This window comes from Chiloscyllium plagiosum, unplaced genomic scaffold (assembly GCF_037043375.1).
Source record: "Chiloscyllium plagiosum isolate Xiang-an unplaced genomic scaffold, Cpla_swu_hap1 HiC_scaffold_1, whole genome shotgun sequence".
Classification (NCBI taxonomy): domain Eukaryota; kingdom Metazoa; phylum Chordata; class Chondrichthyes; order Orectolobiformes; family Hemiscylliidae; genus Chiloscyllium; species Chiloscyllium plagiosum.
In genome coordinates this window covers 39,553,768-39,566,703 of record NW_028270139.1, presented here as the reverse complement: position 1 = coordinate 39,566,703, position 12,936 = coordinate 39,553,768, and the positions used below count along the sequence as shown (strand labels likewise).

General features: G+C 40.8%; 1 protein-coding gene across 6 annotated transcripts in view; it reads left to right on the top strand.

The window, feature by feature from the left end:
* Window positions 1-12,936, top strand: part of nup54 (nucleoporin 54) — a 67,770-nt gene that overhangs the window by 933 nt on the left and 53,901 nt on the right. For 3 of the 6 annotated variants that reach the window (XM_043695633.2, XM_043695649.2, XM_043695653.2), the window contains exon 2: window positions 9,404-9,505. The exons of the other annotated variants lie outside the window; for them this stretch is intronic. In XM_043695633.2, coding sequence (XP_043551568.2) covers window positions 9,404-9,505 — 102 coding nt within the window. The remainder of the gene's footprint in view (window positions 1-9,403; window positions 9,506-12,936) is intronic. 6 annotated transcript variants of the gene reach the window in all.

Sequence of the window (12,936 nt, the reverse complement as noted above, 5' to 3'; positions counted from 1 at the left end):
AGATTCTGCAAGTTTCATTTCAATCCCCTCTCATCCTTCTAAACGTCTTTGAGTACAGACCCAGGGTCCTCAAACGTTTCTTACATGTTAAGCTTTTCATTCCTGGGGCCATTTTCGTGAACAAGTTTGATAAGTTATACAAAAGAGAGCCAGTGGATGTCATCTGTTTGGAAACTTGGAAATCCTTTAACAAGCCCTATGGCTGTTAAATAAAATATGAACCCATGGTGTTAGGAGCAAGGTACAGACATGGATCAAGGATTAGCTGACTGGCAGAGTGTGAGGATAAAGGGTCTTTTTCAGGATGACAGTTGATGACTAGTGGAGCTGTGCAGGGGTCAGTGCTGGGACCACAAATTTTTCACATTACACATTCAGAGATATTAGTGTTGGACTGGGGTGTACAAAGCTAAAAATCGCACAACACCAGGTTATAGCCCAACAGGTTGAATTGGAGGCACTAGCTTTTGGAGCGCTGTCACCATCTGATGAAGAAGCAGCGCTCCAAATAAACCTGTTGGACTCTAACCCGGTGTTGTGTGATTCTTAATTGTAATCTAAGGAAGGATGTGCTGGCGTTGGAGGGGTTCTAGAGGAGGTTTAAAAGAATGATTTAGGGAAGAAGGGCTTGTCATTTGAGGAGCAGTTGAGGACTCTAGGCCTGTACTTGATAGGGTTTTGAAGGGTGAGAGAGATCTGTTTTAAAACTTTTTAAGGGTACTGAGAGACCTGGATAGGGTGAACGTGGAGAAGATGTTTCCACTAGACAGAAGAGACTAGACCTGACAGCATAGCCTCAGAGTGAAGGGATTGCCCTTTATTACTGAGATTAAGAGGAATTTTGTCAGCTGGAGGATGGTTAATCTGTGGAACTGAGTGCTGGAGAAGGCTTTGGTGACCAAATAATTGGGTGTATTTAAGACAGAGGTTCTGATCGTAAGGGGATCAAGGCTTATGGGAAGAAGGCAAGAGAATGGGGTTGAGAAATATATAAGCCCTGATTTGAATGGCAGGGCAGACTTGATCTGAATGGTATAAAGCTGCTTTTGTCTTTTGGTAATCATGCAGATTGTTACGGGAAGAGAAAATTATGTTTAACTAATCTGAAGTTCTCTGAAGTGGTAACATGTTCTGAATAAAGGGGATGTTCTGTACTTCGATTTCCAGAAAGCACATGATAGAGTGCCATGTAAATGATTATAAGAGAAAGCTTACTGTGTAGGGGGGCAGTATATGGGCTTGGACAGACAATTGGCTGGCTCACAGGATACAGTACGCTGGCTACCTTTAGGCGGGGGAGGGTGGTGTGGAAATGGCTGTTTTTCAGGTTGACAAAATGTAATAAGTGGTGTATTGCAGGCATCGTTGCTGGAACCTCCACTGTTTGCAATTTAAATAAATGATCTGGATAAAGGAATAGAATATTGACAGATTTGCTTATGATGCTGATAAGTAGGATGTTAAATTGTGAATAGGACATAAGGAGGTGAAAATGTTATAGATTGAGTGAGTGGACAAAGATATGGCAAATGGAGTTTAATTTGAAAAAATGTAAAATTGTCCATTTTGGCAGAAAGATTAAAGAAGCATGTTATGAAAATGGTGAAAGTGGAGCACTGAGATGCAGAGAGGTTATGCACTTTGGTAGGAAGAATAGAGGCATGGACAATTTTCTAAATGGGGAGAAAATTCAGAAATCTGAAGTGCAAAGAGACTTTGGAGTTTCAGGCCACGATTCTCTCAAGGTAAACTTGCAGTTTGAGTCAGTAGTTAGGAAGGCAAATGCAATGTTGGCATTTAATTTGTGCGGGCTTGAATATAAAAGCAGAGATGTACTTCTGAGGATCTATCTGACTCTGGTCAGACCACATTTGGAGTATTGTGTGTAGTTTTGGGCACCTTATCTCAGGAAGGATGTACTGGGCCTGGAGCATCTTCAGAGGAGCTTCACAAGAATGATCCCAGGAATGAAAAGCTTAACATATGAGAAACGTTTGAGGACTCTGGGTCTACACTTGATGGAGTTTGGAAAGATGAGGGGGGAATCTATTTGAAACTTAGAATACTGAATGGCCTGGACAGAGTGGATGTTGGGAAGATCTTTCCATTGGGAGGGAAGACCAGGACCTGAGATCCCAGCCTTCGAGTAAAGGGAAGACCTTTGTAGGGAGATAAGGAGAAACTTCTTCAGCCAGAGAGCAGTGAATTTAAGGAATTCACTGCCACAGAAGGCTGTGGAGGCCATGTCATTGAGGATAATTACTACAGAGTTATCAAGGGTTATGGGAGAAGGTGGGACAATGGGGTTGAGAAGCTTATCAGCCGTGATTGAATGGCGGAGCAGACTTGATGAGCTGAATGGCCTAATTTCTACACCTATGGTTTTATTTGGGTGTTCTAATGTAAGAATCGCAAAAGGCAGGTACAGCACATATATAAAGGATATTCTATTATGTTTGATAACTAATAGAACGTTCATGATTATTACGAGATGAGTTGAATAAAGTAAGTAGGAAAATTATGCTTCCAGTTATACAGGCCACTGATAAAACCACATCTGGAGTTCTGTGGACAAAATTAGTTTCCATATTCATAGAAGGATGTAAACATGTTAAAAGCATTTGAGAGATGGTTTACAGACTAATACTGTAATGGAGAGGTTATGTTCTGAGGAAAGGTTGTGCAGGATTGGATTATGTTGCTGAGTTTTATAAGAGTAAAAGGTAACTTGATTGAAACATAGATGAGAAGTCTCAACAACGTAGATGTGGAGACAGTGTTTCCTTTTACAGTGAAAGCAAGAACTCGGGTTCACTGTTTAAAAATAAGGAGTCACCCATTTTTTTTTAAAAAAGTGACGGCAAGATAATTCCGAGGATTGTAAGGCTTCGGAACTCTCTTTCTGTAAACATATGCTTTGGAAACAGACCCTTCAGACCAACGAGTCCATGCTGAGCATAATCGCAAACTAAACTGGTCCCACCTGCCTGCTCCTGGTCCATATCCCTCCGACCCTTCCCTATTCATGTACTTAAGCAAATGTCTTTTAAACATTGTAATTGTATCTGCATCCACCACTTCCTCAGGAAGTCCATTCCACAAGCAAACCACTCTGTGTAAAAAAAAAAACTTTACCCCCATGTCTTTTTAAAATCTCTTTCCTCTCACTTTAAAAATATGTCCCCATGTCTTGAAATCCCCCATCGTAGGGAAAAGAGAACAACCAGTAACTCTACCTATACCCCTTATTATTTTATAAACTTCTAAAAGGTTGCCTCTCAACCTCCTATACTCCAGTGAAAAAAAGTCCCAGCTTATTCAGCCTTTCTTTATAACCCAAACCGTCCATATCCACAACATCCTGGTACATCTCTTCTGAATCCCCTCCAGCTTAATAATATCCTTCCTCTAATTGGGTGACCAGAACTGTATACAGTATTCCAGAAGAGGCCTCACCAGTGTCCTGTACAACCTCAACCTGCTTCCCAATTCTTATAGTCAAAGGACGAAGCAATAAAGGCAAGTTTGCTAAATGCCTTTTTAACCACACTGTCTATATGTGATGCACACATCAAGTAATTATGTACCTGCCCCCCCCACCAGATCCCTCTGTTCTACAACACCACCCAAGGTCCAACCAATAATTGTATAAGCCCTACCCTTGTACCAAAAAGCAATACCTCGCATTTATCCAGATTGAACTCCATCTGCCACTTTTTGCCCATTGGCTCTTGAGTCTTTGAATATTTTTAAGATGGATGAATAAATTCTTGTTAAGGTGGTGAAAGTTTATCAGGGATGGATGAGAATGAGGATTTAAGGTTATCATCAGATCAACCATGATTCTATTAAATGGTGAAGGAAGCTCAAGTGGCCAAATGGGGGTTTTCTTACTGAAGTTATATTGGTCAACTGCAGATCTACAGCAAACTAATATCAACAGGTGTCTGTATATCTGTAATCCTGTACATTTCTCAGTGTCCAACTACTCACATGTTGTTTGTCTTCTAAAATTACATACCTTGAACATCACCAGGTTGAATTAAAGTTGCCACTTTTTCTGCCCATCAGCACTGTTAGTTCTCAGCATTTTTGAACTGTGACACACCTCTGGGGCATGGCCCAAACCCAGATCTTCTGGTTCAGAGATGGTGCAGTGGCAGTGGCACTGGCACTCCTGAAGAAGGGCTTATGCCCGAAACGTCGATTCTCCTGTTCCTTGGATGCTGCCTGACCTGCTGCGCTTTTCCAGCAACACATTTTCAGCACTGGCACTACAGACCAGTCTTGAGTATCCATGCAGACTACAGCGTCTGTCCTCATTATCAACTACATGACTTGTACCTTTAATTCTGTGTCAGTGATTTATCCTTTGAGCAGTAAGGAACCCAGACCTGACACCTGACAAATCCTATTTGAAACATCCTTTCAGTTAATTATGTCTTCATTAGCATTGCTGCCTGCCACTTGGATGCAACTTGCCACTTTCCCTTGGAGACCTTTCCTCATCAATCTATTAGAAATTATGACACATCTGCAAAGCTGGTGGGAGGTTGAACCTGGGTCTCTCGGCTCTGGTAGGGACGTTACCACTGTGCCATGGTAACTGTTGGCACTTAATTACCTGACAAATTTACCATGTGGGACCTTGTCAAGTGCCTTACTGAAATCCAAACAGATTAAATCCAAATGTACTTGCCTCATCTACTATCCTCATTAGATTATCAAAAAATTTCAAGCAGTTTAGACAGTCATGATCTTCCCTTAACAAATCCATGTTGACTGTCCTTGATTATTCACCTTTTTCGAAATGAAAATTAGTATTGGAAACAAACGAGACCATAACTTGCCGAACTTCAAAACTGCTGTTACTCATTCCAACTTATCCTTTTTTTTTTAAACAACGTTACAATGTTTGGCCCCAGTTCGCCAGCACAGCTGTCACCAGACAGAGTTGACAAATTGTCAGAACCTCATTTACTCCCTTGCTATTCTGAGCAGCCTAGACGTATTTCATCTGGGCCAGCAATTTATTAATTTGAATATACTTAAAAATGGAATCGTTATGGGGCAGAGGAAGGCCACTGGGCTGATTATATCTCCAACAGCTGTCTGAACATGAGAGTTAGTGCCAATCTCCTGCCATCTGGCTGTGACCCAGCACAATGTTCCTACTTTATTAATCTAATGCCATCTTAAATGCCATAATTGAGCCTGCCTTCACTACACTTGCTGAATTACTCCTAGAAATCTTGCCATTATTGCTGCACTATCTTCTCTGTCAGGCTCCCCTTCTAATCAAATCTTTCCAGCTCCTCCCTCAATTGTAGTTACCTTTACTCAATTGTAATACAACTAAATCTTTCCAGCTTCTCCTTCTTCTCAATCTGCAGGGTCAGTTTGTTCTGTTATGGCCACTTCCCCCTTGGGGTTCCTTTACTTTAAACCCCTTACCTTACCTTGAAATTTTATAAGTGCTCTGCTGTACCTTAATATTAGCTTCTAACATTTCCTCTATGACCGATGTCAAGCTAAATGGCCTATAGTTTTCTGCTTTCTCTCTCGTTTCCTTCTGGAATGAAAGAGCTACGTTTGCTGTCATACTCTCTGACTGGAATTTCCCTGAATCAGAAGGATTTCAGAAAATTGAAACCACCACATCAACTATTTCACTAGCCATTTCTTTTGAGACCCTGGGGTCAAGTCCTTAGTAGTAGGGCATTTGTCAAACCACAGCTCCAGAAATTTACTCTGTGTCTCCTCGGTAATTGTAATTTTCTTGTGTTTCTTCTTCACTTTAGTTTCCTGATTTGTCACTTTTTTTTTGGGATGCTGCTTGTATTTGCTAGAGCAGAGTTTCCCTAATTGGGGTTCAGAATTCCAAGTGGGCCATGAGCTGAAATTCTGGGCTTAAACATTCTAAGTAGCAGCTGCCATTGTGGTCCTCTTGCTGCTCTCTCGATCACATTATTTATTCGTTTGTGCTCTAAGCTACTGTTTGGTTTCTATTAGGAGGCCTATGTATGTCTCCCAGAGGTGATCTTTTGCTTTTATTAACTTCCATCTCTACCCAAATGTTTCCACATCCTAATATCATAAAGTTAGGTCATCCCCTTCTATGTGCTGCTATCATTAATTAACATTTGCAAAACTCCGCCTTTTGCTATTACTGTGTCCTTCCTAAATGTGATGAATCCTTCAAGATTCAGGTTGCAATCCATGTCATCCTGCAGCTGTGCCTTTGCAGTGACTCCTGAGTCGTACTTATTTATTTCTTTTCCATTCTCAATACATCTAATTTGTTTCAGAAGCCACATATTTTCAGATACAGTCTTTAACCTTTTATTATTTCTGTATCTTCTGACCATATTTTTATGGTTTACCCTTGGATTATAGTCTCTGTCCCTTCCTCCCACAGTATGTTTATAATTACTCATATTACTTTCTTTTGGCCTTGGCTGTACTAGTTGATTTATCTCACCTTCCCAGGTTTGATTCTTTGACCCCAATATTTAACTTAAAAGCCTGTCTACTTCCCTAGATATGCGACTTGTAAGAAAGCCAGTCCTAGCATGGTTCAGGTGGAGACTGTCCTGACAGTATAGATCCTGCTTTCCATGTTACTGGCGTCAATGTTCCCTAAACTGTGACCAAATTCTCCCATACCAATCTTTGAGCCATGCATTCATCTCTGGTGTCCCTAACTCTGGTTCAAGTCCCACCTGATTCAGAGAGAGATAATCCCTGGGCAGGGTGTTTTAAAAATACCTAATCTGATTTACCCTGCGTCAGTTAGCACATGGTTCAAGTATTAGGCCAGAAATCCTTTCAGGATCCAATTTTTAATTCTTCATACAAGAACCTCCTTTTCTGATACCTACATGAACCAGGATGACTGGAGTCTCCCTCTGTTGTAAGACTAAGATGTAAGAGCTGAGGTAGGTCATTCAGCCCATTGGGACCACTCTGCTATTCAGTGAGATCAAGGCTGATCTGATAATGCTAAATCCCACTTCCCTGCCTTTTCCCAGTAACCTGAGAAACCAGTAAGGGAATCTATCTCTGCCTTGAATGTGTTTAATGACCCAACTCTGTGGTAAAGAATTCTACAGATTCATTTTGAGAAGAAATTCCTCCTCATCTGTCAGAAATAAGTGACCCCTCCTTCTGAGATTATGCCCTGTGGTCTGAGACTCACACAAGGGGAAAGCATCTTTCCGCATCAACCCTGTCGTGTCTCCTAAGGTCGCCTGTCATTTTTCTAAATTCCAACTTACTCGACCTCTCCTCCAATAGATAGTCCCTCCATACCTGGTATCAGCATAATGAACCTTGTCTGGACTGCCTACAGTACTAGTATATCTTTCCTAAGATAAAGGGTCCAAAACTCTTCACAGTATTCCAGCTGTGCTCTGACTAGTGCTTTGTGCAGTTTCAGCATATCCTACCTTCCTTTTATGCTACATTCCCTTTGAATTAGTCAACATTCCATTGGTTTTTCCTATTAGTCGCTGAACTTGGATGCTAGTATTTTGTGATTCATGAGTGAGGTCTCCTAGATCCTTCTGTTCTGTATTATTCTGCTGTCTTTCTCTATTTAAACAATATTCAGCTTCACCACTTTTCCTGCCAAAGTATCAAAATGTACCTGACATTTTCCTGCACTGTGATCGAACTGCAGAATTTTTGCTGCTCCATGCCTGTCCATAAATTTTGTGCAGTCATCCTCGCCACTCGCCATTCCACCTATCTTCATTTTTCACATCCATGTCATTAATATTATTGTAAATAACTGTGGTCCCAGCCTGATCCTTGTGGCACTCCACTAGTTCCAAAAGGCCATCTTGAAAATGACCCCAAATCCCATCTCTTCCCTTCTAGGTATTTTCTAATCAACCTGTTCAGAAGTAGGTCTTGAACCTGCCATCCTGGTTCAGAGCAAGGGTCTCTACCACTGCACCACAACAGTCCCTCAATTCTATCTTCTATTTGTTAGCTAATCCTCTAAGCATGCTTTAAAAAAAAAACCATATTACCTTCAACAGCATGGGTCCTTATCTTAAGCAGTCTAACATGTAGTACTTCATCAAATGCCTTCTGAAAATCCAATATGTTACATCCACTGTTTCCAATTTATCTATCTTGTTATTACCTCAAAGAATTCTAGTAAATTTGTCAGGCATGATTTCTCCCTTCATGAAGATATTGCACTGCGGGTCCTGAGCAAATGACTTGAACTTTTCCACTGGGCAGACAGCACAACCATCTGGACTTGCGTTGTTTTTTATTGTAGAGAACATTTTCAACTTCCCTCCGTATAGTGTCACCAACTGCCATTATGTTCCTTTCTTCTCTTCCCATTTAAATGGCTTCATCCTCCACCACGCAGCCCCGTTTTCACCCAGACAAGCTGAAGGAATCTTGCGTTTGAGACATGTTTTCCCTCCAGTTCTCCTTACCTGGAGTCATCTACTCTTGACCTTGAACACTGATCAAATCATGCGACCCCCCCCACCATAAGTGTGACTGCCTCCTGATACAAAGATGCTGAGTGATCTTGACAGGGTGGACATGAAATAGGTATTTTCGTTGGTGGCATGAATCCAGAACTAGGGTGCACTGTTCTTTTAAAAAGAAAAGTCGCGTGGTTAAGGGAGAGATGAGAAGAATTTTTTCTCAGCCGTAAATATTTAGAAAATTTCCCTCCAAGAGCATAGGAGGCAGAGTCTGTGAATATTTTTAATCCAGAGGTAGGCAGATTCTTGCCAAGCAAGGGGATGAAAGGTTGTAGAGGTGCACAATAATGGAGCAATCATTAACTTCATGAATGGCAGAGAGTCTGAGAGGCCCAATGGCCACCTCCTGTTCCTAAGTGACGAGTTCATGCAAAAGATCAATTTTCAGCTTACAGCAGCACTGTTGTGAAGAAAGAGTATCTTCTGCTCAGAGCTTGATAGATGTGTACAAGCCTGTTCCGGAGGCCTGGTCTTGAACCACATGTTGAGTTTAAATCGAATGCACAATCTGCTGGGAATTCACAACATCTGAAAGAGAATTTTATTTAATTGTGTTGGTGAAGCTCTTCTTACACCTGTTAACACGGGGCTAGCAATTCGATGCCACGTGATCAAGCTTGGGTTTGAAATGAAAAGCTTTTTGCTTTTCACCTTGAGGACAATTAGGAAATCATTTGCTCCAACAGTCTGTGTTCTACGTAATTTGGATCACATGGGTGAAAATAATTCTCCGTGCCATCCGTTGTGTGATGAGTGAATATTTATTTAATCCATTATGATCAAATCTCCAGTATTGCCAAGTCTCTGGTGACACACCCATAAACAACAATTAAAGTGCACAACAATAAAACCTGTGCCATCCTTAGTGATAAATCTGTTCTTTTTAGGAACCACTGGATTTTCTTTTGGTTCTTTTGGTGCCAAAACCACGGCACAGCCCAGTTTTGGTTTCGGAACCACCACCACAACAGCTGCTTCAGGATTTGGAGGTAATGCAAATATTTCTGTACACTCCTGCTTTTCAAGGGTAGGCCAAGTACAGAAATTATTCCTTGTACTGACGTTCCACTTGGGAAATATAACTTGGGGAAACGCTCTGATTTTATTGAATTGAGAAATGCATTTGCAATACTCTTCTTCCATTAGCTGTTTTTAGTTTAGATTAAATTATCTATCTACTTGTGGGGAACATGCCCACACTGACCCTCTGAAGAGCAACCCACCCAGACCCATTTAGCTTTGACTAATTGGTGTTTTATATATGATGAACTAAGTGTCTATGAAGTGCCTTTTCTGTTTTTAATTGTTTTGGTAATTTGATAAACCTCTTTTACAATATGAGATTAACCTTTTGAGCAGGCTTTTAGGTTTTTTCCATTTGACCATTAAACATTAACTTGGCTAGGCATCCTCAATGTTATTTGAATGGTGAGAACTGTCACTGTCAGTACCCCGTTTAAACATTAAACAGTTATAGTGCAATGAATTCTATTTAATGTTTACATCATCCCTGTTTTTCCATAAATTTCTGTTGAATACTTTTGTTTGAACAGTGAAAACTGCTAACAGTGGAATTTATCAAGCCTGATGTGGCATATTGATCTCATGAGCTTGGGTAAGGGTATAATGGATGTCAGTGACCTTATCATTTCAGCTCTTTTTGTATTGGGTTCAGTAACTTCTTGCAGCAAATGAAACAGTTCAGGGAACACGGAAAGAAATGGCAAAGAGCAAAACTAGATACAAGAGGTAGTGAGAGCAACAAAAAAGGAACATGAAAGTAAATGTGGAGAGGTGCAGCAGGTTTGACAGCATCTGTGGAGACAAAGCAAAGTCAGCATTTTGGATTTCTGAAGAAGGTTCACAGAACCCCAGCAATCTTTGTTTTTGTTAGCATTTGACTAGGATTAGTATTAAAGAAGGTTCACAAATTAGAAGTCCTTGGACATTAGGGGAGAAACTCTCGATTGATTGAAGTCACACCTCGCTCAAAACAATATCTGCTATTGTAGGAATATCATTTCAGTCCCAGGTTATCGCTGCTGAAATTCATCAGAGTAACTATTTCTGATCAGCCTGTTCAGAGGTGGTATTGAATATCACCAGCCGGGACTTGAACCTGAGTGTCCTGGCTCAGAGTTTGTCAGGGTAGTTTCATTGACCTAACTTTCTTCAGCTGCTTCATCAGTCTCTTTGCCTCCATCATAAGGATGGAACTGGGGATGCTGTTGATGACTACACATTGTTCAGCACCATTTCATAGATACTGAACTAGTCGGTGTCCTTGGTGTAGCAATTCTTGGCTGATCGAGGCCAGTTCCATCCATGACACACAGCTGTTAGGCAATGACTATCTTCAACCAGGAAGAAGCTAACCATCTGTCATTGTTGAAAATCCAACTAGTAACATCCTGGAGTTATTGTAGTCCAGGAGCTGAACTCCACTACCATATAAATGCTGCGGCTATAACATCAGCTTGTAGGCTTGGGTTTTAGCAGTGACTATCTTTCCTCCTTGTCCTCAAAAGCTTCTCAACTTTCCACAAGTCAGGAGTGGAATGGGATGCTCCTCACTTGCCTGAATGAATGCAGCTCCAACACTCAAGAAATTTGACACCATCAAAGACGTAGCAGCCTGCTTATGTAGCACTCCATCCACCACCTTCAGTATTCACTGTTCACCAGCGATATGCAGTGACGACAGTGTGTACCATCTCCACAATGTGCAGCAAACATTTGTGACTTGGTGATTTCTACCACCCAGCAAGGCAGAAGATGCTGCAATATTGTTTTTCTTGAAGCCACATGCCATCCAGAATGTTGCTGCAGCAAAGACCTATAACTCCCTTTCTTACAGCAGGCCATAGTGTCAGAGCCATAGAGATGCACAGCACAGAAACAGACCCTTTGGTCCAACTCATCCATGCTGACCAGATATCCTTTTCTTAACCTAGTCTCAATTGCCAGCATTTGGCCTCTATCTCTCTAAACCTTTCCTATTCATCTACCCATCCAGGTGACTTTTTAAATGTTGTAATTGGAAGTGAACCTCATTCCATACACACACCAACCTGTGGGTGAAAAGGTTGCCATTTAGGTCCCTTTCAAATTTGTCCCCTCTCACCTTCTTTTAACCTATTCTCTCTAGTTTGGAACTCCCCTACCCTGGGGATAAGACCTTGTCTATTTACCCTATCCATGCCCCTCTCTATTTTATAAACCTCAAAGGTCACCCCTCTACCTCCGACACTTCAGGGAAAACAGCCCCAGCCTATTTAACCTCTCCTAGGAGACAGCCACCACCACCTTCTCAATGGCAATTAGGGAGGAGCGATTATATTTTATAAGACTTTGTATGCAAGAATATTCTTCCATAGGGAGACCGAAACAATGCACAATACTCTCAGTGTGCTCTTTAGATTGAGATTGTGTCGTTCTTGTGTGTTCTAGTCTCCTTGAAGTTAAAACCAACATGACACTGACCTTCCTAATTGTTTACTGTACCTGCATGCTAACTTTGGGTTCCTTGTACAGTTTCACACAAGTCCCTCTGAATTTGACTTTTAAAAGATAAAAAAGCTTTTTTTTAAAAAAAAAACTAAAAAAAAAATTCTTACATTTGCTAATATATACAATGCTTTCCTGATTCCTGGTGACCAGTTTCCCTCACTGCATGCTATCAACACTCGTGTTTAGCAAATTACAATGCAAAGAAATTTAAAACCTAATTGTAATAGTCAGAGCTATTACTTGTCCTGCTGCAGTAGCACCTGGAACATTGTTTTGGAAAAGTCACAATTTCATCCCTTTATTGAAAAAAAATCATGTTTATGTTGAGTTCCAGTTCTAAATAGTTTCCTAATTTTTAAGGTTAGTGGGTTTAGACAATTAGTGTTTAATTTGGAAACCAGCAAACCTTCTAACCTTGAACTTGGACAAATTCTCAAACTAGGCAACCTCGATCAAGCACTTGTGCCAGACTGATGTAATTGATTTTTTTTGTTGTTGATTATAAATCAGTTTGTTATAAATAAAATGCTTAGAGGTATGGACACCAGGATATGCGGTCAGCAGTGAAATAACTGCGAACGTTCATTTAAACTTTCAGCTGTCCACAGGCTTTTAATTCTTTTTATATGGAAACTCGTGTTTAGAAAGCTTCCTGAGTAAGGTATCCCTTCAAGGGGCTCAGGCATCTGCACAAACAGTGCAAGCAACAGTGTGTCTATTCAACCATTCATCTTAATGACAGTGTCTACATCAGGAAACCATGTCTAAGCAAGCATAAGCTAAAAGTCTGAATTCAGTGCAAAAGCATGTCCTACAAGTGTGATAATAAGAGAGGTCTGATTGAGAGGTTTGCATTATTGCAAAGTAATATTCGAGGGTATGTTAGTATCGGGTTGTAAATTCGCTTGTT